General features: G+C 47.7%; 1 protein-coding gene across 8 annotated transcripts in view; it reads left to right on the top strand.

The window, feature by feature from the left end:
- Positions 1-24,192, top strand: part of BCAS3 (BCAS3, microtubule associated cell migration factor) — a 318,264-nt gene extending 294,072 nt beyond the window's left edge. For 3 of the 8 annotated variants that reach the window (XM_027698675.1, XM_027698674.1, XM_027698678.1), the window contains 3 exons: positions 2,788-2,955; positions 8,319-8,384; positions 23,300-24,192. In XM_027698675.1, coding sequence (XP_027554476.1) covers positions 2,788-2,955; positions 8,319-8,384; positions 23,300-23,448 — 383 coding nt within the window. In that variant the 3' untranslated portion in view covers positions 23,449-24,192. Of the gene's footprint in view, positions 1-2,787; positions 3,003-8,318; positions 8,385-23,299 lie in introns of all 8 variants that reach the window. The other 5 variants (XM_027698677.1, XM_027698676.1, XM_027698680.1 and 2 more) reach the window with 4 other exon arrangements.
- Positions 24,193-25,122: the final 930 nt, after the last annotated feature.

Raw genomic sequence — 25,122 nt, 5'->3', positions numbered from 1 at the left:
CTCAAGTATCTCAGGAGCCAGAGCCCGGCGCTCCACGAAGTTTCTCCCTGTACACATAAGCAGGCATCTTGGCAGAGCTTCAAAAGCCATTTGCCTTATTATTCATATGTCTGCTTATAGGAGCAGAAATGCTCCCATTTCTCACTTCAGGAATAAAGGCAGACACCAGGAAAGAGGAGATTTCTCATCTCTGGCACAACCCTGCAGACCTGTGGGAGCTCATCATCCCCCCGCTGCTTCTCTGGGGTTTGGGAAGCAGGTTTAAAAGCCCCCCCAGTGGCTCTCTGGGTATGTGAACAGCCCTGTCAAAACCAGCTGAAATCCGTGGGGTCTTGGAGTATGTGCAGAGTGGGAGTCTCAGGGTTGCATGAAACCGTAGAAGGATGACTTGGGGGAAAAAAGCTTCAAAAAAAGACCAAATTTTGCTTTTCCTCCAGCCTTTAGGAGAGCCGACATCATGAAAATGTTTCAGAGACTTAAACATCACCGGCATTACTTCGCCTCCTCGCTGCATTTTCTCAAACAAGCTTCAAGAACCCTTGCTTTAAAACAAATTAGTAGACTGGAGCAACCTTATAAATCCAGAGAGCCATTAAAAGTTGAAATATTTGGTCATTCCTCCTCTTGGTTTAAACTGGGATTCATCCAGAGTTCAAGTGCATGTATCACATAAGAGCCACGGTCCCATTTTGTAGAGGTCCATTTTAGCGTTGATGGTTTTCTAGTGCCAGGAATCCACTCTGCAGCCAGGCGAGGAGATAAATCAAAGTTTGTTGCGCGCCGATGAAATTCAGGAGCCAGGAGTCACCATTGCAGCCCATATAAATCCCTGAAATGCCAGCCCCGGTGCTTTTGTCTGTGCCATTAGAGTTCAAAATTATCTGCCCCTCTTTGCTGATGTATGGATTAACTGGCTGCCCGAGTGTTTACTAACGGTTATCACCCGGTACTTTGGACGTTATCAGAGGAAGGGACGCCTGCCGCGGGGCTTGGTCTCTCACCCTTTCTATTACCACCTGTCAGTGGCAGGGGGTGTGTTGTGAAGCTGTACAGTCACAGACTACAAGTGTAGATAGTTTCTGACGGCTGATCAAAGGGGAAAACCAAAGGCCTGATAACAAGGACGTGTTTCATGTACTTTTAACTTTGAGAAACATTGGCATTTGCATTTTTTCTCCCCCCCCCCCCCGTAGGCTGGCAGAAACCAGGCACAATAAACGCTGCATATTCAGTTACCTAATAGTGGAGTAAATGGTATGTGCTTGAAGCAACAAAGCATAACTGTAATCTTGTTCCAAGTGGGAATGATTTAAGTAAGCCTTCGCAGAAGACTTGCTGTATAATAAAGGAGAATCATTTTAATTTGTACTTTGAAGTGATCCTGAATTCGGAATCTAATCTTTGCATTCGGCAGAACATCATACCCTGCTGTGAATGAGGTAATAACTGCAAGTCAAGGGGTTATTTGGAGTGTCTTTTGTAGGTACGTGCGCTCCGTCACAAGAACCGGCATCTTCAGTAACGTGCTGCTGGTGAAAGAGTCTCTCTTGGAGCACGTTTGACCTAAAACTTCACCGGGCAGGAACAGGGAAAACCCACAGATACCCCAGGCTGAGGGAAGGGCTTGGTTTCTTCCCTCAGCAGACACACTTCAGACACAAGGCAGCTCTGCCACACTGTTGCAGTTCTCTGTTTAAGTGCAAGAAAGGGATTTTAGCTAAAATTTCTGCCTATTGGCAAAGACAAAATGACTTGACTGTTTCCACTGTGTGAGGTAGGAAGGGGGGAAAGGATCTCAACAGCAGCCCAGTGAAAGACAAATCAACTTTAAAAGTAATTTCTGGTTGTCTAACATATACTTAAAAACATATGATATTGCATGTCATTCACATTTTGTTACTGTGCTGCTTTCATGACTCTCGCTGCTGTGAGACCAGAATTGGGTCTGTATTTTTAATTTAACCTTTTTGCTTAGAGTTGCTTGGTCAAAGCTGCTCAGTACTTAGGGCTCTATCTAATCCTGCTGTGCTGGTAACACCAAGACAAATCAACTTGAAAAATAATTTCTGGGTGTCTAACATGTACTTAAAAGCACATGTATTTTTTTTAAACATTACACGTCATTCACATTTGCATTATTTTGCTGCTTTTGTGACTCTCACTGCTGCGAGACCAGAATAGGGTCTGTATTTTTAATTTAACCTTTTTGCTTAGAGTTGCTTGGTCAAAGCTGGTCAGTACTTAGGGCTCTATCTAATCCTGCTGTGCTGGTAACACCAAGACAAATCAACTTGAAAAATAATTTCTAGATGTCTAATATAAAAGCATAATTTTTTTTTAAACATTACACGTCATTCACATTTGCATTATTATGCTGCTCTTGTGACTCTCACTGGTGCGAGACCAGAATAGGGTCTGTGTTTTTAATTTAACCTTTTTGCTTAGAGTTGCTTGGTCAAAGCTGCTCAGTACTTAGGGCTCTATCTAATCCTGCTGTGCCAGTAACACCAAGACAAAGACTCTCACTGGTGCGAGACCAGAATTGGGTCTGTATCTTAATTTTATTCTAATTTCGTTTACAACTGCTTGGTCACGGCTGGTCAGTATTTAAAGCTCTGCTGTGCTGGTAGCACCAACACTCACAACCAAGTTGCTAAAATTAGCTTTTCACGGCCTCGAGACGCCAAAAAGGGGCTTCGTTCTTTCCCCCGCAGCCCACGTGGGAGGAGGTTGGTCCCGGCGCGTCCCCAAACGTGTCCCCAAACGTGTCCCGTTTGTCTGTTGAAGGTGCCTTCGACCGGAGCGTGACCTTGCTGGAGGTGTGCGGGAGCTGGCCCGAGAACTTCGGTCTGCGCCACATGTCCTCCATGGAGCACACAGAGGAGGGCCTGCGGGAGCGCCTGGCCGACGCGATGTGCGAATCCCCCAGCAGGGACATAGTGGGATCAGGAACAGGTACAAAGAAGAGGTGTGATCAGAGATCACGTACATCTCACCCAATGGTGATTTTTATTTTTTTTTTAATTTTTTTTTAAGTTTTGCTTTTCCTTTTCTCTGTACGTTCTCTCTCTCTCTCTCTGATTAACTTTTGGAGGGGGGGATATCTCAGTGCGAGCGAGGTCATTCACAGAAAGGAATTAGTGGTAGATCACATAAACACAGTCTGAGAAGCCTTAAATAACTTGAAGAAAAATACTGGCACGTGAAGCCCTTTATCATAAGGGCTCTCCTCCCTCTCCTGCCAGCTCGGGAGCACCAGAGTTTCTCTGCAGATTGCTGCCCTTGTCCACCCTGCTCCAAACAATGTCATAATCACACATATCCTCATTTTGTGTCCTGAATAGAGCCACTGGTTCTGTAATCCAAATTAATCCATCTTCATCAGTGTCCATTATATTGATAAATTATATCATCTGTTTAAGTAAATGGAATGGCACATCAGAGATTATGCTGTCAGGAGGGGCCCCGTGGTAGGAGATGCTCAGAAATTAAAACGCAGCTATTGCGGTTTTATTGTCTCCATTAATTTTGACTTGTTCTGAAAAACACCTCTAGTAAAAACACCCAACAGTTATGGTGGCTCCTGACATCAGCTGCCAACTCGCTTGTTGCTCTTCTGGCAGCTTGCCTGGGAAAGAAAAAGAGGAGAAACTCTGGCAGAAAGGTGTGGGAATGCCAACCCCTGGACCTTTCAGGAAGGCTGTGTAGGGCAGGAGTTGTCTCTTCCTTTTGCTCTTGCCCTCATGTGTTGCTGAGGGTCTTGTGCTGCTCCTCCAGAAGGCTCAGGGTCTCCCACCAGGGCTCCTCCTCTGCTTTGCAGGTTGGTCACCTTTGGGCACATACAGCAGGTACAAACACTGCATCTGCCTCCCACAGTCTGCAGGAGGAGGATTCAGAGCAGAATTTAAGCCCTTGTAACCCAGCTGGTCACCTTTCCAGCTGTCTCTCCTCTGATTTCCATCTTGGGAAAGATGAAGTCAAAGGATTTGGTTTAAGATTTGGTATTAACAGAAAGAGTTGGTTGAAGACTAAGTGTGGGTCTCTTACAGATCTGGTGCAAATCCTCACCAGGTTGTTGCCTTGGATGAGGCACTTCATGTGTCCATGACTCCAGAGCTCCATCACTGCAGTGAGGATAAAGGTGCCTCACAGTGCTGGTGTGGAGTTTAATCAGCTCATGTCTATAAAGGGCTTGGAAGGTGGAAAAAACAGGCTGTGAAAATAGAGAAAGGCACATATTTCATCACTTACTGACCCACACTGTGATTAGTGTGAACTTTGGGAGGGTATCCACTGCTGATAACGGGTCAGCACCCCTCAGGCTGTGGATGGTAGGGGAAAGGTGAGGGGAATACCTTCTCTGAAAGCTGAAGCCTTCCAGACATGCCAAGCTAAGGTGACTGACTGCCTTGGAGACTTCACAGTATATTATATGGTAAACCAAGAACTTTGTCAGAGACAGAGCCCTGTATTTTCCTTCCATTTCCACCAAGCCCAGCTGATGGCAGTGAGAGCCAACTTCTTTGGCAAAGGCTGAGGCTCACAGCACTGCAGGTGTAAAGGCAGAAAGGAGCTGTTTGCAGGGATGCCATCACTGAGCTAAAATTCATCCAGAGAGATTTCTCCCTGCTTTTACTCCAGACACATAAATCTTCCTAATGAGTGCAAGGTGGGTGCCAACTCAGAGCAGCAAATGTATGCAGCAGTAATGAGTAACGTGAGCACTGACCCAGCTCACCCCATCCCACCACCCTCCTCCCGCTCTCATTAACACTCTGTGTTTTCCTGCCTGTCGTGGGATCCTCTCTACCACTAACATACTTTATTCTCAGGATCTGGGCATGTGGTGACTCAGAGCAGCAGAGAAAACCTGGTGATAAGGCGGTGAACTCCCGTGCCCTTTCCACTTCCATCCCCCGACAGCTCTTGAGCTGCTCCTCTTACCAGACAGACATAAAAAGTTCTTTCCTGCTCAGATGGTACCTGGAGAGCTGCACTTGCCGAGGGAGTCAACTGGCACTGGCTGCCAGCACCATTCCTCAGGCTGGGAGCACAGGAAGGGTTCATCTGTCTGCTGCTTAATAAATGGGGGAAGATAAGTGTGGAGCTACATTAGCCTGGCTTCAAAGAAGAGGCATCTTTGTTGCCTCGTAACAAGTAGGAGAGTTTTCACTTTCCCCAAAGCACTTACATCGTACCCAACCTCAGCTGAACTGATTTAGCTTTGAAAACATGCAGTTTTCTTCTTTGGTTTCCCTGTTGCCCACTCACAGCAGCAAAAGGACAGCAAAGAGTTCAGCAGAAAAGGACACACTGAAGGTTTGCTCATTGGTAGTTGATTTTTGTGTTGGTGCTGCTTCCAAAACCAGTGGTTATATTTCTGCACTGGACTCAGAATTGTGGAAGTTATATTCTTCCTTCTAATAATCCTAAAATGGCTTATTTTAACTTGCTCATGCCTTTATGTTATGCATGCTGCAACCCCTGTTTGTGCTCCTTGGATTTGCTGCAGTCCTTAAATAGATTTTGCAGAGATTTAACGGAACTTGCAAAGTCTTACCCGAGCTGCAACACGAATTAATGAACATTTCTAACTCAGAATGTCGAGATATGGAGCACGTGCAGTGCACAGGCCCCCTGAGTGGACAAAAAATGGGCAGTAGGGTGGACAGTGAGACTTTGTCAAGTGCTCAACTGGCCCTGACATGCACTTAATGGCAAGAGATAAATAGATTCTTTTAATGCCTTGACTGTTAGGGCATAGCTGACACGTAGATTTATATAGTAGTCAGGGCTGATGTGCTGCAGGAGTGAGGAGGAAGCACGTGCTCGTGGTGCACAGACCTAAGGGGGGGTAGATATTCCCAGGGTCTTTGTTTCATACCTGCCCTCTTGCACTGCAGAGCTGGAATGGCAACACTAACCCTGGGTCCTGGCCACTGGCAGAGGCAGAAATGACCCAAAGATTGGTCATTCCAGAAACATCAAGCTGGAGGATGCTAAAAACATGAGGGATAATCTGGCATTTGCAGGGAAGGGGAATTAAATGGGTCTTTCCCACCTCCAACTTGTTGCCAAGGGCTGTTGGACAGTGGATAGGAGAAGAACCAGGTCTGGAAAATGACCCCCCAAAAATCTCCTTTCCTCGTGACCTAAATGATAACTCCAGTCATCCAGCTAGTTGACTTGATTGGGAAACCAGCTTTTCTCCTTGTTATCCAATTATCCAGACGACCCATGTCTATCTTAAGTGGAGTCTGCTGTACATAAGCTGTCAGCCCAGATACACATTTAATTCCAAAGAGGGCGTAAATTGGCAAAGATGCAAAAAGATGTTTTTGCTGTTTCTGTCAAACTCTCGCTGAAAAAAAAAAATTAGGTCTACTCCCAAATGTTAGTGGTCAGTGCCCTCTTTTGCTTGCAAAGCTTTGTTTTCAAGCAGCTACAATATTTACATTTGCAGTGCAGTTTCTGAGTGTGTGCTGGAACTTCACAGTGCATTCTCCAAAAAAAAAAAAAAAAAAAAAAGATTTATGTGATTTATGAAACTGTGCTTTCAGGAGACAAATGTCTCTGACAGCATTCCACTTCAACTGGACATGGAGAAATTGCCAGCCCAGGCTAGAAATCTTTCCCTCCAAAAAATACTATTTAGTAATCAGTAAATCCTCTGATTCACCTATTCCTTCAGCAAATACGTTTCTCAAGCTTTCAAATGTATTTTGGTAATTTCTAGGCTTAATATTTAAAATTAGTCTATCGTAGGGGACCAAACCATTACAGTCTGAGCAACGGGATGGGGTTTTTTTTAAATATATATTTCTTCCAAAACTCCTGCAAAACTCCAAGCCCGTGGGAAGCCCCGTGGCACAGCGGTGAGTCGCACCTCTGGCCCTCGGAGGAAACCATCTGGATTCCTTCCAAACGTCATGAACAAACTCATAATGCGATGAAGGAAGCTCATATGTTGAAGCAAACTCTTTAACCTGATTAATGGGATGTAAGTAAGTGGAGCTAATTAGACGTGCTGTTAGGGAATAGCCCGTAGGAAACCCGGGATCGGTGTTCCGGGCAGTTGGGATCCTGGTCCTCGGCCAAAGCCGTGTGGCTACACCAGCCTGAGACTAACTCAGGTCTGGACACCTTTGAGATTTGCAGGGGGACGATTTTGAGATCTTTCTGTGAAGTCTGGGGGTTGGAGAGGTGAAGTCACACGTTTCCTGGTGTGCCTGGATGAGGTGGGAAGCGGAGAGAGGAGAGCGAGCCAGTGACTCCTGTGCAAGGAACATCCTTCCTGGGGATTTTTTCCAAAGATATCTGTGGTCACAAGCTCTGTTCAAAGATCAGCAACCACCTGAGCATAGATGTATCTGTACATTTAATTTCAGGAATAGGATTAGCCCTTTATAGAGTCAGAGCTTCCATTGGTACCTTCCTTCTCTCCGTCTCTCCCTCCTTTCCTTCTTTCCTTCCTCTTCTTTTTAATTTATCCAAGACAGTTTTCCCCTTCTCTCTCCTCAGCTGGTCCTAATCCTAACTCAGACATGGGCTGTAGGAACACAGGAACACAGAGCAGTGGATTTTCCCTCCGTGGAGCATTTCTGCCAAGAGATTTCTGCACAGGTTCAGTGCAAAACCAGCTAGGGCAGCAAACCCACTGGTGGATCAAATAACATCCATGCTAAAAGCAGCCTTTGAACTTTCAGAATATTCATCCCAGGGTCAGAGATTAAATTACCCCCTCAAATAAGTCGAAGAGCTCAGTGCAGTTCTTCCTGCAAAAGGTTTATTTGGATGGGCCTCGTTTAAAAGGAAGGAAAATTCCGGCCCTTTAGGAGCCACCGCTTTTGAAGTGCTGGGCAAGAGGAGCATTGGCCTTGCACACATTTTGGGACATGGAGCACTTCAGCCTGGGCTTCTTGCTCTCTCCTGGCCAAGGGTGTCCCTGAGCAGTCCCATCCCACAGCCCTTCCAGGGCTAACAGGAGCATTTTTCATTTCCCTGTAATTTCCCAGGTCTCCAAATCCGTCTTGCCACCGGCCCTGGGAGTTTTTAGTGGAAGTTCTTCCAGGTCATACATTATTTAAGGGGGAGGGGGATGTGAATGCTGATGCCATGAATGTTTCTGGTGTGAATTTAAGTTCATTACTGTTCGTAGAAAAATTCTAAAGGGAGCACTGAAGCCACAAGACAACTTTGACTTTCTGCCATTTGATAACAAGTTGCTTATTATCAATTGTGGTGTGGGGAGATTCCTTTTCTTTTTCTTCTTATTAAATCAAGGCACTTTTTTAAGAAATATTTTATTTTTGATACAGACACAGCCGGTGAAGTAGCAGTAAAAAACATCACCACAAAGAGGCACATGGCTTTGAAATGTTTTGGTATGTAACACAACTGTATTGTTATCAGGTCTTAACTTTTGCACAAAGAATACCTTTTTTTCCTTGTTCTAAAAAGCAAACCCTCTCTCAGCTTTCCAAGGGCTACACGTACCTAATGTGGCCGTAGGGGGACAAACCCAAAAAAAAATATCAAAGTGTCTCAAGTCATTTCACAAATAACATTGTTCTGTTTCTCTCCTTAAACGAACAAGAGTTTCTTTGATTTTTTTTCTTTTTTTTTTTTTAAGTCAAATTTAGGATTCTGCTGTTCAGAGCAGAGAGGTCACAAGGCCCTAATGTATTTAGCATTGACTGCCCTCTCTTGTAGTGCGTCTATTAGTCAGTAATTTGATTTGTACCTATTCATTTGCAGTCCCTGCAGGAGCTCTGAGCTGGCCCCAAGTATAATTGGTGCTGTCTCTATTTTTACATCATTAGATTAGCCCCGACTCCTGGCCACTTGTTGTCTGCGCTTGTCTGTCCATTTATACAACCTAATGTAACACAAAATTCATTACTGATCACATTACTTTCAACTCTGAAGCCAGCTTTGTGATAAACATTTTGTTAACCCTTTCCTGCCAGCGCACAGACCTGGGGGATAAATGCACTTTTCCCTTTGCAGAAAAATCAATATCATAATAAAACAAAGTGCAGTCACATTTCTGGATTTGTCATTCCTCCCGGAGAGAGAAATGGGGAGGAACATATAGGAGATGACTAAATGGTGTCTGCATCCAGGCATCCACGCTGCTCTGGATGCAATGAGCTCAGCAGTGTCCTTTCTACTGGAATATAAAGAAGTGACACAAGATAGGGCCAGCACTCAATTTAAAACTTAATTCCTTACTCATTGTTCTGCAAGTGTTTTAGCTCTTCTGGTCAGGCTGTAATCGGGTTACGACATTATTGGAACTGGACATTTTCCTTCCAGTGCTTTGTCTCAAAGTGGTGAGCAGAGACACAGCTCCCTTTCTCCTTGGAGGTTTGTTATTGTGTTGGGGTTTGTTTTGGTTTGCTTTGGGTTGTTGTCTTTCCTCCTAATGATGAAGCAAATTAACTGCAATACTCCAGAATTTCACAGGAAAATTTAAAGCTCTGTCCTGTCTCGCTTGGCTTTGCTCACATTTGACTGTCTGCTGAGTCCCTCCTAAAGCATTAAGCTGTTTGCATCCCTGAGGCTTCTGCTGTTAATTCCAGGGGGAACAAGAGGAGCGCCACGGTAGGTATTCCCACAGGGAATTCCCAGCTCCTGCCCATGAGGTGATGCCTGCTAATCCAAAGAAATATATTTTGGTGCGCGCAGAAGCTGTTGATTTTTTAACAAGTTTTCTAAATTCATGTTCTGTTTGCACAGCTTGGCTTGGAAATCTGTTATTTTGAGTTTTCTAAATATTTAGAAATGTTTCTCAGTGTTTATTAAATCTTCCCTTTAAAAGTCTGAGGCCTGAAGTCTGCCCCACACCAAGTGGTCCCACACTGAGCAGGGGGCAGGAGACTACAGGATTTTTCCATCTCTAATCTCTATAATTACCTTGTCATTCCTTTTAGGATTCTTTGCATGGTATTTTTATGTAGAATACGACTTATGGCAAGCATATCTCTCTTAGTAAGTACAAGAGCCCTCGTCTCCCAGCATTTGAACCAGAACTGGTATTTTTACAGCTGTTTTGTGAGCCAAAACTCGTTGCAGCTGCTGAGGTGGTGGCAGAATAAAGACAAGACAGTTCCTGTCCCTCCTCCCGAGCCCAGCAGCCCCAGAGAGCTGTTTGGTATTTGCTGATTTTTGGGGTGTGCAGCACAGGCCATCACAAAGCTCTCATAAACTATGCATTGCCCTCTCCGGGGGAGATGGGAGAGGAGCCTGTGGAATGGAAACCCATTTGTGCAATAAATTGTTAAGCAGTCAAACTGTTAAATGAACACTTATTAGGGAGGTAGGACGAAGCATGAGTCACCAAACAGCAAAATACACATTACCACAGCAAAACCCCCGGCAGTAAATGGAAGGTCAAGAGCCAAAACAATGCAAATGTTCTGGTGTGAGCCAACCCTCTGGCCCTGCAGCCTCCAGTGCTCTCTGCCCCTCTCCCACAGCAGGATCCAAAGCTCCTGCTTTGGCACCAGCAGGCACAGGTCCTTTGGTGAGCCCCCAAAGTGCCACCTCTGCCATCTCCAGGTCCTTCTCCCACCCCTCTGGGTGCTGTGTGGTTTCCTGTTGTTGTGCTGCAGTTTGCAGCCCTGCCCTCACCTCCCATCACCACTTTCTCTAGCAGAAGATCAGGCAAATAATAACCTGATTTTTGCCATAATATTGCCTTGCTCTCCATGGTGGAGTCTGAGAATATCAGGCCTTGGCTGATGGTGGTGTTGGCTGTCTGATGCTCGTAGGGTGTCTTAGGGGATACGATCAGGCAGAAGGAGAGAGGAATCGGGAAAAGGAGAAACAAACCCAAAGGGGATTTTTGCTGGGGGAGGATCTCACTGATCAGAGGGGAAGGAGACTCCCTGGAGCATCCCTGTGGGACCAGATCCAGTGGCTGCCCCCAGAGGAAGCAGGGTTGTGGCCAGGTCCCTGGCAATGCTGGGAATGCTTAGTTCTCCTTGAAGTATATATCCTAATTTGTGGTATGAAAAGATTAGCTTCCCTTCCATTCCTAGCCTGCTGTCTCCCCACCATGGATAATACATAAAACAGTAGACTTTTATTCATTAACATTTATGGGAAAATGTTAATATTAAACTGTAAGTGAAAAGCCCCATCTTATTGAATTCTTCTGCTGTGTTATTGGGAGCCTAATTTCATTTTGCATTTAAATAAAAACCAGATGACGTTCAGGACGGTCAGGGAAGCATTCTGTAAGTGAGAATTTATCTTACAATCTGGGTAAACAATGTCTCATCATTTAACAGTTATTATAAATAATGGCTTTTTAAGCACTTTGCTGGGAGTTCATATTGGCTCCACACGGGTTGCACTAAGGGAGAGAGAATTTCAGTGACATCTTCCAGGCATCCGGTGAGGAGGAATCATATCCTGAGCTCACTTCTCAAGCTGCAGCAGTTTTCATCCTCCTCTGGTTATTATTGCTCAATATTGTGTGACCAGAAATGCTGAGAGGAGGAAAAAAATGACAAATTGGTTGGAAGCATTTTGGAAATGAATAAACCATCTACGCTGCTGCCCCCACAAAAGGGGAAGGTGTTTTGGGCCCCTGCAGAGGTTCATGCAGGTGGTTGAACCTCCAAAGGGACATTCTTCCTCTAAAAATGGGGCTGTGTAAAAGTTGTACCTTCACAGAGAACAAAAAAGATGTTGAGGCAAAACATAAAGACAAAAAGATCCTAAACCAGCTGCTTTTTCTTTGTGTTTCTGGTGATGCCCTGTGAAATGACATCAGTGGTGGTTTCATGCTTGAGAACGTGTGAGCTAAGTTAGAAAAAGAGTAAAAACTCCTAAAAAAATGTAAATAGCTTTTCCCCCACTCCTGTTGCTTCTATTCTGCCTTTAATTCCTGTCTCTTCAGGTGAGGTGATGGTGCTTTGGTGCTCTCTGGCTTTGCTCCTTGTTGCTCAGACATCAGAACCCTGGAGATTCCTCCAAGGCATTTCCCACCACAGGCAGGGAGCAGCTTCCCCACAGCCTGTCCTGCATCCTGGGGAGGAAGGAATTAGTCTTCCATGCAGACAGAAGCAGGTGGTGAGGGGATGAATTTTAGAAGCAACTATCCACTGTTGTGAAAAGACACCAAATTTGAGAGGGCCTGATGTGGCTGGTGGTGTCACCTCTGGACACTCCACTGTAATATGGCTGTTCCAGGACATAAACTGTTTACTGCCCTTTTCCATGTGACACATTTTATCCCATTTTCCAAAGAGACCCCCAGAGCTAAAATACCATCTTCTTTTATTTATTTATTTCTGGTATTTATTTGTTGTTCCCTTGGTCAGCGACTTTCTCAGTAACTGCCCAACCCATGAACTCTGTGTTTACACCAAAAGCTGATGATGTTGTGAAAGACAAAGGGTCAGTATCACTTCTCTGGCTGTTTCCAGAGATGTTTTTCTGGGAAGGCTGAGGGCAGGAAGGTGCTGGCAGGGTCAGCAGCCAGGACCTGCCCTGTTGCCTCTGTTCCAGCTCCAACTTGGTGTCATGGCATGGGAGCGAGGAGCCAGGAGTGGCTGGGGATGGAGAGCACAGGCAGAGCCCTGATGTCAGGTAGAAATGACATTTGGAGTCTTAATCAAGGGGCAAATTAACTTCACAGCCTTCCTCCCTCATCTGCAGCCATGGAGGCAGCAGTGGGAGGGGAACTGTACAGGGACAGATCCCTAACCTGAGATTTGGGGGTGCTTTCTTACCTCCACTCGGGGCTACTTTTATCCAAACCCTTAAAAAAATCTTTTCATTATGTTATGCCAGGATTGTGTTGTCTCCTCTTTAGTTTATCTTTTGGAAACGTGGCTGGTCACCCATCGAAATGTGAGCGAAAAGTCTGCAGAGGGGCACAACATGAGGAGCAGGTATTTATGTGAACCTCACTGCCAGATGCCCAAGTGCAAGGCAGGATCTGCCCAGCCTGAGATGGCTTAAATGGCCTTTTCTGTGGGATGTGACCAGAGGAATGCCTTGGTTTGCCATCAGGTCTTTCAGGTTTCACACAGGGTTACCTTCCACCATGTGCTCCTCCGGCAGCTGCAACTCATCCACACCTTCGTAGGAGTGTAACTACAAAGATGAGGCATAATAGAATCAATACTCGGAACAGTTTTTAAAATATGACTTTTAAAAAAGCAAAAACGTCCAGTTTACTATTTCCAGCTGCCTTCTGGTTTCAGGAGCACAAATGGGAACTGCTGTGTTGAACAGCTCCATTAACAAAGGGCCGAATTAAGCTTCAGATGTCATTTTTATCGAGGCTCTTTCCTATTTATGTCTAACATCAGAATTTGGAGCTATATAAATAAGAGAGAGTGTATTAAGAGCCTCAAGCAATCCTGCAAGGGAGAGAGCCCACGAGGTTGGCCTGTTGTTTTTCCAGGCTGGGTTAATACCCAGCCGAGGTAAAGCCGTGATTTTAAGGGGCCGAGCTCTGAGTGCTTTGTAAAATTAGGGCTGTGCGTAGAAAACTGGTCTGCTTGAAGCAGCCATGTCCACATAATCTTTAAAAGAATTGACTAGATAGACTAAATAAGTTGCATTAGGATTATTTGGATGGGTTTGGAGTTTCTCAGTGACACTAAACTAGCTCTGGGGAAATGAGAGGAGGAGGGCTCTGCTCCTCAGATCTCCACCTGAGCTCTCCCGACTCGAGAGCCTTGAACTGTTTAGATGAGCAGGCAAGGCTGAGGCTGTGGTGACATCATTTCGTGAGCTTCGACAAAATTCTTCTGATTTGGACCAGCTGAGCATCTGCTTCCCCCAGACTTTTAACTTTTCCTTTGAATCAAACCCAAATTCCAGTCTGGTCTAGCTTCCTCCTCAGCATCACTCTGCACCAGGGGAACAGCCCAGAGCCTCTCACTGGCCCAAAAGGCCACTTTGTGTCAGAAGTACTAGAAGTTGAGCCAGGATTACTTTGCTTTGTAATATTATACTTTTAAAATGAGCTTGGCAATGTGTTTGTGTCAGGAGCACAGAGTGAACGCACGCAAGATACGCTGAGCACGGGAGTTGTGCTCCTCTGGCTTGCCTTGCCTTCCCACCTGAGGATTTTTAAGGAGGCCCTATGACTGAGGTAGAATCACAGAGAGGAAAAAAATTGGGTCTTTGCTGTGAAAGAAACTGAAATTTGGAGGGTCAGGTCTGAAATCCCCCGTGCAGCATGTTGGCGAGCACCGCCCAGACCCTGAGCTGACCACCAGGTTTGTGGGTTTGACCTTCAGGCAGCTTTTTCTTACCCAGCCTTTTTGCTGGGACTGCTTGGCCAAGCCCAAGGAGGAGAAGGAACCCTCCAGCACTCCCCAAGTGCTCCTGGCCATCACACTCCTGCTGCAGCCTCCTCTGGGACAGGACCCTCCCCATCCCGAGACCTTGAGTGGCTCCAGCTCTGGTGGGAAGGGGGATGCTCAGATCCACACGTGGGGTCCACACCTGCTCTGGATAGAAGCCTGGTGTTTCAGGAATAGGAGCATTGCCTCCAGAACTCCTGAGTAAGATCCCAAGAGTCCAGCGGGTGCAGGACACGGGGCTGGTAGGTGTCATAAACACGCATTTTACTTTGAATTTGTAATTTCCTTTGTGGAGTCGAGGCTGACAGAGGGGTCAGTGTTGAGCAATCCGAGGCACTCCCATAACCCTGGGAATGAGAGACCAAACCCAGGAATTTTAATACAGTGTTTTCTCTGCAAATGCTTTTGGTCTGATATACACAGATGTGCTGCTTGCGTAACTGAAGATGCAAGAGAGTTCTGCCTAAATACATTAAAAAACTTGCCTACACAGTGGCTCACACAGGAAAGCATGTATTCCATACAGAATATCTTACAGGATTTTATAGTAGCAACATAGTGAAACTTTCAGGATGGGGTAGGAGAGAATTCCTTTAAACCCAAACAACCACAGTTGTGTATTCATTTAAAAACCTCCTCTGGAAATGTTGTACAAGGCTTGCAGGATGTGATGGGCTACAGAAATTGTTTTCTACAAGCCTTTGACTGTCGTAGCTTTTGAAATTTCACATGCTGACTAAAATCAGCAGCTCATCCTTCTGAAGTGCCATTTATGTAGGAAAACATCCTAAACCTTTTTACAAAAATATACAGCTCTAGGAAACTCGAGATTATTTTTTAAAAGCACCGGAGTCATTGTGAAAGTGCCTATCGTGAAGAATATTCTCCCTCTAAATGCCAGTCCTTTATCTGGTGCACTTTTGACCTTCCATAAAATGCTCAGAGTCAAGTCTGGCGAGATGCCAAAGTCTTGGGTCTCCTACTCCGTGGGCTTGAGTCCTATGGAGCTTCTTGGATTCTCTTTTTAAAGGGGTAAACAAGCTGCTTGCCTTTTTTTTTTTTCCCAGTAGACAAAATTCCTCAGAAGTTCATGCATGAAAATGTTCTGTCCTTATCTCCCCAATCTCTTTGTGCCTGAAGTAGACCCAGACATTTCTCTAACTTCAGGTGTCCTTCCCATTTTGTAAGTGTTAAGTTGTTTGGCATCTCCGCGGTGAAATCAGGCACTAGAAATGAGATTTGGGGTCTCAGAGGGGCTCAGATGTTCAGAAGGCTCAGTCTTCATTTCCCTGGTTCTCTCCTGCCTCCTGTACATCCTCATCTCCTTGCTGGATCCTGCCACCTTTGTTCCAAGATGCCAGGTTTCATCTCCAAGTGCACGGCATGAGCCAACTCTGTGTGGATTCAGCATTGGAGTTATTGTAAGGCACTTTGACAGTAACTAATATTTTACATAGGCCACTGAATCCTGATTTCACAGAAGTTGTTCAGGCAGTGTTTTCCAGTCTTCTTTATTTGAAAATTTAATGGAGGTGCTTTTGTGGCACCTCAACATCTTTCACGTTGCAGGAATCAATTTTCAATGCTGTAGTTTTAATTTTTTTTTTTAATTTTCTCTTTTGAATAGAGTTTAAAATCTCTTTTTCGCAAACTGCTGGTTTAAAAAGAAGGAGAAAGAAGCATTTCTTAGGAGAAGGTCATCACAGCCACCCAAAGCATCACAGGAAATCTGTCCCCAGAGCTGCCTGTGCTGGGTGCTGGAGTGCAAGCAAACAGGCACAAGGCTTGGGGCAGGGAGCAGCTTTGATTGACTTTTAAACATTATCATAATGTATAAAACTGGGAACTGACTTTCTGCCTGTGCTCCCTTTGGAAAGGGAGCAATGCAAAAATACATTTGCCCAGAAATTTCAGCCATCTCAAATTAAAAGGAAATCAAGAGCTTTAATGAGAACTCGGTGCTTTCGTTTCACTGCAGTTTAATATTAACGATTTTTGTTTATCCCAATACCCAAAAGTGCAGGTTCCCCCGGGGGTGTGGTGCCCTCCTCTGCCCTCCCCAGGGCCGGAGCCGCCGGCAGGGCTGGAGCCAGTTCCGCAGGTCCTCGCTCCGAGCAGCCGCCAAGGGTGGTGGAGATGGATTATAATTAGAGCTCCCTCGTTAGCATAATTGCATTTCATAAAAAAAAAAGGGGAATACTCAAGAAAAACCTCCAACAGCAGCAGCAGTGATGCAATTCCCAAGCATCCCAGTATTTCTGCATCCCGGTTCGGTTTCTGACCTCACGTCAGCTTTGGAGCTCTTCTCCACCTTGGACGGCACCTTGCACATCCCAGGCAGCAGCACTGGTTCCCCTGGGCACCACTTATGATGCTCTTAGTGAATTTTCATGCAGAAATACAGCCAAAAGCATCCAGCAGAGTTTGGGATGTTGTCTAAATACTGAAAGATGGAGATTTTCCGTGTACAAGCACTTGTGGGCGGCCAGGGCGGGTGTGAGCTCCTCCGGGGGAGCACATCCAGCAATCAGGAAAATTAAAATGTTTAACTAAGCCATTCACTGGGGAGCGTTGTGTAAATTACAGTTTAAGAGATCCTCAAGACTTCCATTGTGTTGATACAAATTGCCTTTTAGCGTTCCCTTTATATAGGACCCTTTTGAGTGAGAATCCAGATGGCAGAAGCTACATAATTATTATTCATTACAGTTAATAAGTAACACTCAGAAGCCCCAGTCGGTTCTGCAAGTCCCCCGTGATGGGCATTGTGTAAATGTAAGGGTGAAAAAATAGTCCTTGTTGCAGAATATGTCAGGATTTCAGTTAAAGACAAGGAGGGATGAAGGGCCCTTATGTGTGGCTGCCCCAGAGCACCGACCAGGCTGTCATTCCCAGAGCTCTGCCTGCAGGGAATCTCCTCACTTCTCCTCCAAAGGAAGGGAATTGTCTTTGGTTTTAAAATGAGGCTCGAATTTTGGCCTTTTAGCCGTTTATTCAGAACTGCTTGTGTGGCTGGGGAGAGGTGGGTTTAGAGAGCAGCACCTTGTTTCTGTCCCCTGCCGCTGGAGAATGCCTGTCTTGCATCCTGATTTCAGGAAGGGGCCGAGTCGGTTCCCGCGGCCCCTCAGCGCACGGCAGAGCCCGGGAAGTTCCCCAAAACAATTGCTGTGAATGACAGAAATGAAATCGAGGAGATTCGAGCTCTGCTGGCCATTACCCCACTTCCTGCATTCCTACTTGTTAATTGTCTAATTCCTAACGAGTCTTCGGGGCGTCTGATGGACTTTCTGATGCGTGCTCACTCCGACGCTTCCTTCCCTCCCCTCCCTGGCCTCATCCCTCGCCAGAGACCTTGTTCCTTTAAAAATGCCATCCTTGAAAATCAGAAATACTCAGCCCAGCAAAAGGAAAAGGGAACTTGACATTAGTTGAGCTTGAAAGGCTTGGTGCTGTGAAAAGTGACTGACGTGTGAAAAGAGGCTACAATTAGTTCTTTCCCCGAGCACTCTCCCATTCAGTCCAGGGTCACTCCTTCAGCGAGCTGCGGCTTTGAGGGTAATGTGTTGTGACAGTTTGAGATGATGAAGAATAATTCTTGTATTCAGAGTTGCTGCCGCTTCCCCGCTGCCCTGACACATCAGGCTGCTGTCATTGTATCAGTTATCCCGGCCGGGCTCTGCCGGAGCCTGGGCAGCCCCTCCGTAGGTATGGAGGAAAGGGTCAGCTCTTCCAGCAAATGATTTGGGAGGATATTTTGAAACTGTGCTTAACAGGGGAAAGCAAACAGAGAGAGAAAGGAAAAACCATTAGGAGAAATAATGCACCGGAGAGGAGATTTTTGAGTAGACATAAAGGAGATACCAGGGCTTTGAGAGGGCCACTGCAGGAGAGCACGGATAAGAAAGGCAGCATAATTTATGAGTGTTCCGGGCAAAAGAGGGCTTATATAGATTTTCTACAGGCATCAAATTAATGCACCCCAGAAAATTATTTCACATTTAAGCTTGGCAGGGCTTTGTACCTTTCTGGATTTGTCAGGGTCCTTTGACAGTCCCTGGAGCTTTCTGGAATTGAGGGTGCAGCCGCCTGGCTGGACAGGGAACGGCACTGCTGCCCCAGGCCTGCGGACCCCGGGCTGTCCCCTGAGCAGCTCCTCCTCCTCTTCCTCCTCCCCTCCACCTTGGCAGCTAGTTCAGGGAGCAGAACAAGGGACAGGACGGTCTGGCCACAGCGTGGCTGTCGGGAATATCAGCAGCAAGCGATGTTTCCTGGGAGGTTTCATTTTCAGTCTCTCCTGGAACACCATCCACCCCGCGGGAGGGCCATGCCGGTGCCTGCGGGCAGCGATGCCAGGCAGGGAGCACCAGCATCTGCTCGCAGCTCCTTCCATGCCCCGTTGCTCTCCAAGCGTTCCCACAGCCCTGGAGCGTGGTGTGGGGCCATGGGATGGGGTGGCTCCCCTGGGGTGGGGTGGGCACCCCGGCTGGCCACTGGCTGTGCCACCTTCCCTCCCCACACCGGCAGCCACGAGGAGTTTTGCTGCTGCCGCCTCCACCACGGTGGAGAGCGCGTGTGCCCTGAAAATCCCCGTTACTCTGGGACCCTGGGTGATGCCAGCGGTGCCCATTACTGTTACTGTCAAAAGCGCAGGCAGGGCTGTTCCCAGCTCCCCTGAAGTGACTTTCTCCTCATGGCTTCAGCAGATGTTCCAGCTCCTTCGTCTCTTTTCCCTTTTTTTTTTTTTTTTTAGGGCAGTCAGGACTTTGTGAGTCGTTTCCTCCGGGGACATGGGCAGGTTTTAGTATTTACGTTTCCAGTATTAGCATTTATTTGTGTTTGTGTTTGTTTTTCACGGGCTTCTGAAAGCCTCAGGGAGCCATTTATGGGGCCAAAATAATGCAAGTGCTGGTCTTCTCACAGTATTTCATTTCCTTGATGGTGGAAATGCTACGAGAAGAGCAGGTCTCATGTTATTTTGACCCCATAAATAGCTCCCAGAGGCCCCTTTCTTCCTTCTCCCACCCACTCCCCCCCAAATCAAATATTTAGGTTTCTGCAAAGCCTGACTTCTCAACCTTGGTTATCTTGCTTCAGCAGAAGCAAATTGCAGTTATTACAAAATAGCCAGAGAGTCTATAAGGCCGAATGGGTTTTATATGATGCACAATTTGTTGGCTACTGTACAAGTTCATTAAAGTGTATCATAAGAGGTTGTTTTACTGGTACATTTAAGGAAGTTAATACATCTCGACAGTATATGCATGGGGGAATGCAGATACAATAACCCTCAGACATGCTGGGGCCAAGTCCATTCCTGGCGTAACTCCACCGGAGTAAACGAAATCACTTGCTGGGCAGCCGTGTCCTGCTCTGCTGGCACCATGCTGAGCCCTGATCCTGCTGCCCTGGGCTCTGCTGCCACTCAGTCCCATCCTTCCATGAGGGGATCCTTGGGTTTGCTTCTATTTTGTGTTTTTCAGCAGCATGTTCCCAGCATCAGTGGTCTGACTGGTTGTGTGATGGGTCTTCTTTAGGTCTGGGTGCTATTTCAGCCCCTTTCAGCTGTGCCACGAGGCTTGGCTGTTCCATCCCAGAGTGCTGCTTTTTGGTGTAGGGACTAGCTTCTCCTGGTACCCACAGCCCCACTACACCGTGGTGGCTCTTCTGCACTTGTTGGGTCTCCCCGGGCATCGGGTCTGTCAGAAATCATCCTCCAGTTTTTAGTCTGTAATAGGAGGGTTGTCCCCATGTCATGGAGCCATTCCCAGCCTTGTCTGAGCTTCCCATGGGAATGGCACTGATGTTCCTCTGCCATGCCCAGGTCTGCTAGAAGGGCTGGGGAAAAGAATAATACTAAGTATTGGGATTTTTTAAATTTTCTTTTTTATTAATGAAGCAGACCGATTTAGGGGAATGCAGGCAAACGTGCTGACGGTGGTGCAGGGGGTCAGACGTGGGGGCAGGTAGTCCCTGGTGACCATGTAAAGGCTAATTGCCCCCCTGGCGTGACCCCGCCGTGCTCGAGCGCCGGGCGAGGGTGAGGGCAAGAGCCCAATTTCCTGAGCACGGCGGTGTCTCTGCGGCAGCGCTCGGCACTTTTACAGGGCTTCCTTGGGTATCAAAATACACTGCTCGTCTGCCTCGCCGGCTAATTAGTTCCAGAGTTTGCAGTGCCGGGCTGTTTGAGAGCGCCCGGACTCGTATTCCGTGGGGAATGCGTGGCTGTCCCATCCGCAGCGCTCGGGGTGGCAGCTCGGATGTGGGAGCTGCTCGGGTTTTAGCCCGGCACCCTCTGAACTCAGAGGGGGCCAGAGGGCTGGATGTCATCCCCTCCAGTTCCTCCTGACCCCTTGTACCTTCCATACCCTCTGTTTTGTCCCTCCCCGTCAGGAATTGTCAGGTTTTCCTGCCTGGCAGCAGCAAGGGCAGCTCAGGGCGGCCGCGCTCAGAGCTGTGGGACACAGCCGGGATGGGACCCCGTCCAGGCCCTGCGCCCACCCGCTCTGTCTCCCCCTGATTTTTGATCCAGGCTTTTTCCCTGGCTGGCATCAGTCTCTGCAGTGCCACCCCCTGGCAGGCCCCCGCAGAGGTGACAAGCGCCGCCGGCTGCAGAAATCCTGCAAACCCCAGAAAAGCCCAAATTCCCCCAAATCCCATCCCGGCAGGGCGTGCAGTCCCGCACAAGGCACCGAGGGACAGGCAGGACATGGCGTGGGCACGGACAGGCAGGAGCTCGGCCCCCAGGGGCAGGAACAGCCACGCAGGATCCACAGGGAAACAAATTCTCCTCACTCTGTCCCTCTCCCTTCCTCAGCCACGGTTACTGGAAACACATTTGCCCGAAAATCAATTATAGCTGGAAGAGAGAGCGGAGTCCCCCCGTGAGGAGCCACACCGGGGTTCGGGGGAGCCCAGCGCCCCGAGCTCTGACGTGGGATGTCTAACCAAAGCCAGCTGTGTGCTGAGGGAGATAAAAGCCCCAAATCAGACAGGATAAGCACAGCATTAGTGTGGGATACGCCACTCAGTTCTGATTTAAATTACTGGTTTTACTTCCTGAACTCATGGGAGAGTAAGGATGTGAGGAGAATGAAGAGGTTTAGACAGGGACATTCCTTCACCCAGTACTGGCGAGGCGTGGTGGTGAACACAGCCGAGGTCGTGCTCACTGCTGTTCACAGGGTGACCAGCTTCCTGCTGATTTGTTTCCCTGGGCAGATTATCTCCATCGCAGGTTACCTCTGGGATGAGGGATTAAATCCCACAGCCCTCACTGCTATAGGTGTGTGCTCGCCTGGTGCTGCCCTGCAGTGCCCAGGTGGTGAGGGGAGCAGGGCAGTGTCCAAGGATGCTGGGGTGGGAAGGTAGGATGCTTTTTGGTTTGGGGAAGAACTACCTTTTTGCTTTGCCATGCACTTTATGTATAGATCTGTCCTTATCACACAGTCCCACTGCAGCAAAAGGACTGCCAGGGTGTTCACAGGAGGTAAAATATCCCGGGTGAGGCAGTGGAAGTTGTGGAGCTGCAGGAATATTTTGCAGAAAGCGGAGGGGGCACTGCTCCTCCAGCTCCACCAGCTCCTTTGCATCCCAGCCAAGCAAAACTCGGGATGCAGGGACAGGAAAAGCTGCCTGTCTGCTCCAGGAGTTCACCCCTGTGCCTTATAGGGAACCATAGAATGGATAGCATGGGAAGAAACTTTAAAGCTCATGCAGTTCCACCCCCTTGCCATGTTCAGGGACACTTTCCACTATCCCAGGTTGCTCCAAGCCCCATCCAACCTGGCCTTGGACACTTCCAGGGATGGGGCAGCCACAGCTTCTCTGAGCAACCTGTGCCAGGGCCTCCCCACCCTCGCAGGGAAGGATTTCTTCCTGATATCCAACCTAAATGTACTGTGTTTCAATTTAAAGCCATTCCTCCTTGTCCTGTCCCTCCATGCCCTTGTGAAAAGTCCCCCTCCAGCTCTCTTGGAGCCCCTTTAGGTGCTCTCTCCCCCTTGGCAGCAGAGGAATTATTTGAAGCTCCTGTCCCTGTCCCAGCCCGGGCTGTGCAGACGGAAGTCGCAACCCGCCGGAATATTTCTTGTCCCCTGTCACCGCGTGTCTGGGAGAGGATTCCTGTGGTGGATGTGGGCTCTGCCTAATCTCACCCTGCCTGCCACTGCTGAGTGCTGCCAGGGGGACGCTGCCCAGCAGCGCTGCTGCCGCCGGGGCCACCGCTGGGTTCAAGTGGCTCACGGAGAGGCCACGGCTGGAAACGACGCTCTGCACACACAGAAATCCTCCTGTTCCGAGATTAGGGAGCAGGAAAGGCTTTGGGAGGTCAGAGAGGGGAGATGTCTGGGTGTGTGTGACCAAAAGAGAGAGAGCCACAGCCAGGCTGCTTTCTCTTTTGCTTTGAGCACAGCTCAGGAAGGGGGATATTTTCTCTATGACTTGAAAAAGCAGAGTTATTTACGTCCATTTGGGCAGGATAACAGGGTATGGGAAGTCCCTGGTGTTCCCAAGGTGGAGAATGGCAGTGGTTAGGCACTGCTGGTACACACCAGCAGTAAGCAGTGCTGCTGCCAATGCCCCTTCCCACATGGCTGGGAGGGAAGATGTTCCATCATCTACCACTGTTCCCTTTGTACCCTGCTCAGTTCTGCCATGAGCATCCCCACTGTCAAGTCCTGACATGTCATGACTCAGCAGCCTCGACCCCAGGGAAGGGGCTGCTCTGCCAGGCAGCAGGTAATGCTTCCCTCCAGCTCCTCTTAGGCTCAGGTGAGCCGTGAGCCCAGCAGGGAAGTAGAACCAGGAGCTGGCATCCCCTGGGAGTGACTCCCCAATCACCCCGGAAAAGAATGATGATGAGCAAACGTTGGAGCAATGAGAGATTTGTCAGTAAAGAGTCTGTCTAACGGCACTGTGGGTTTGTCCCAAACACTAACCAGGCCCTGCTCTCTCTCCCCTTGCAGAGCTTCAGCGAGAGGGAAGCATAGAGACGCTGAGTAACAGCTCTGGCTCCACCAGCGGCAGCATCCCGCGCAACTTCGACGGCTACCGGTCCCCCCTGCCGACTAACGAAAACCAGCCCCTCAGCCTGTTCCCCACGGGATTCCCCTAAATTAGCCGAACATCCAAGGAGAGATCCAGACAGGGTAACGAGCCGCCTCTCCGCCTAAACAATCCCGCTGTGTCCGTCACCTGCCGGCTCCCGCGGCGCTGGATGGTTCTCGTTACCCTGATGAATATTGACGACTCTCAGACCTTCCTGAAACTGTGCTCACGAAATCTTGACTCTGTGTCCCTGTGCAATATGAAGAGGCTCCGTCTTCAAATCCTGATAGCCCTGCGGCTTCTTTTCTCGCTGTCTTCAGGAGGAGGTTGGGTGAGGAGAGATATTTCTAAGCCATTTTTTGGGTCAAGAATGGTCTCACGGCCGTTCTCTGCTTTCTTCGTGTTGAGAGATGAATCTCCCTAACTCAGAGGAGCTCTCGCCGTTCGTGCAAGTGCCGAGCATTAATGGATGAACTGGAGAGACTGGAAACTGGAGGACTTTGTGTGGACAGGGTTGATAATGTTGTTCCTTCCTCGTCGCGTCTCCTTGCTGCCCTCCTTCCCCTCTGATACTCATCGATGCCAGGAGTATTACAAATGGAAATGTTTCTTTTTTGTTCTTTGGAAGGATTCTCTCTCTATTGCTCCGGTTTTCTTCTAGTCATGTATTTTAGAAACGTACTTAATTGACTAAACTGCAGTCACAGATTTCTCATATTTGGTTATACAAGTTGTTCATTGGAACTCAGATATCTGTCCAGAAATGCATGTGTCATTGAATAAATCTAAGTTAAACAAGAAACTGCTTAAATGGCAATGTTCATGGAGTGTTACTGGGCTGACTGTGGGCTTTGTGTATCTCCCTGGACCAGACTCTGGGCATATTTACTAACTCAAGGGCTTTAATTAAAGCCATCAGTGGTTGTTAGGCAGCCAGTCTAGCTTGGGTTTGCCTCCCCTCATCCCTGTGTGCAAGGGATATTAAAAGTAAGGGATATTAAAAATAAGGGATATTAAACCCAAGATATTTAGGTGGCGCCTTGGCACCTCTGATAACCAACACCCATCTCTTGAGGGTGTCTGAGCCCAGCTCCAGCTCCTTGTCTTGGTTGGGGCCCACTGGTTTCTGTGGGACAAGGACCAGGTGCTGGGAGCAGAGGCACCCACGTCCACCCATTCAGTTGTGGGATCACGGATCAGAGGCTTTGCAGAGCTGTGTAACAGCGTGAACCTCCGTGCCCTTCGGAACGTGCACAGTCAAAACCAGCCCCGCATAACTCTGCTGATAAAACAGTCCTGGGCTCACACATCATAACCACACGAATTCCTACATCTCAGCCAACTTGTGTCGAGAAGCAGAGTGAGGTGGGACTGTCAGCTTATGAAATTTCCTCCCCACTACTTGTTTTTAATAGAAGCCGTTTGAGTCATGGTGAGGAGAGGAAACCATCTAAACCCACAAATCTTCTCGCACTCTTACAGCTCAAATCAGCCCCGCCAAGGGATGCAGAACCGACCACCCTCTTCCTCCTCCATCCCCAAACACCAAATACCCAGTTCAGTCCTGGGCTTGATTTTCTTTTTTTTGTTTTGTTTTGTTTTTAACTGTAATGCAGCCACTCAGAAGGTTTTGTTTTCTTCAGGCTTGGAAACCGCTAATAAAAACTGAGAGTTTACAGCAATAATTTCAGCTTCTTGCTTGGTTTTCAGTCAGTCCTTTCTTAAGCAGAAAAAAAACACT

This window comes from Neopelma chrysocephalum, unplaced genomic scaffold, assembly GCF_003984885.1.
Source record: "Neopelma chrysocephalum unplaced genomic scaffold, ASM398488v2 Primary Assembly neopelma1_132, whole genome shotgun sequence".
NCBI lineage: Eukaryota > Metazoa > Chordata > Aves > Passeriformes > Pipridae > Neopelma > Neopelma chrysocephalum.
The sequence above is the reverse complement of the archived record's forward strand: the minus strand, read 5'-3'. Positions and strand labels throughout refer to the sequence as shown.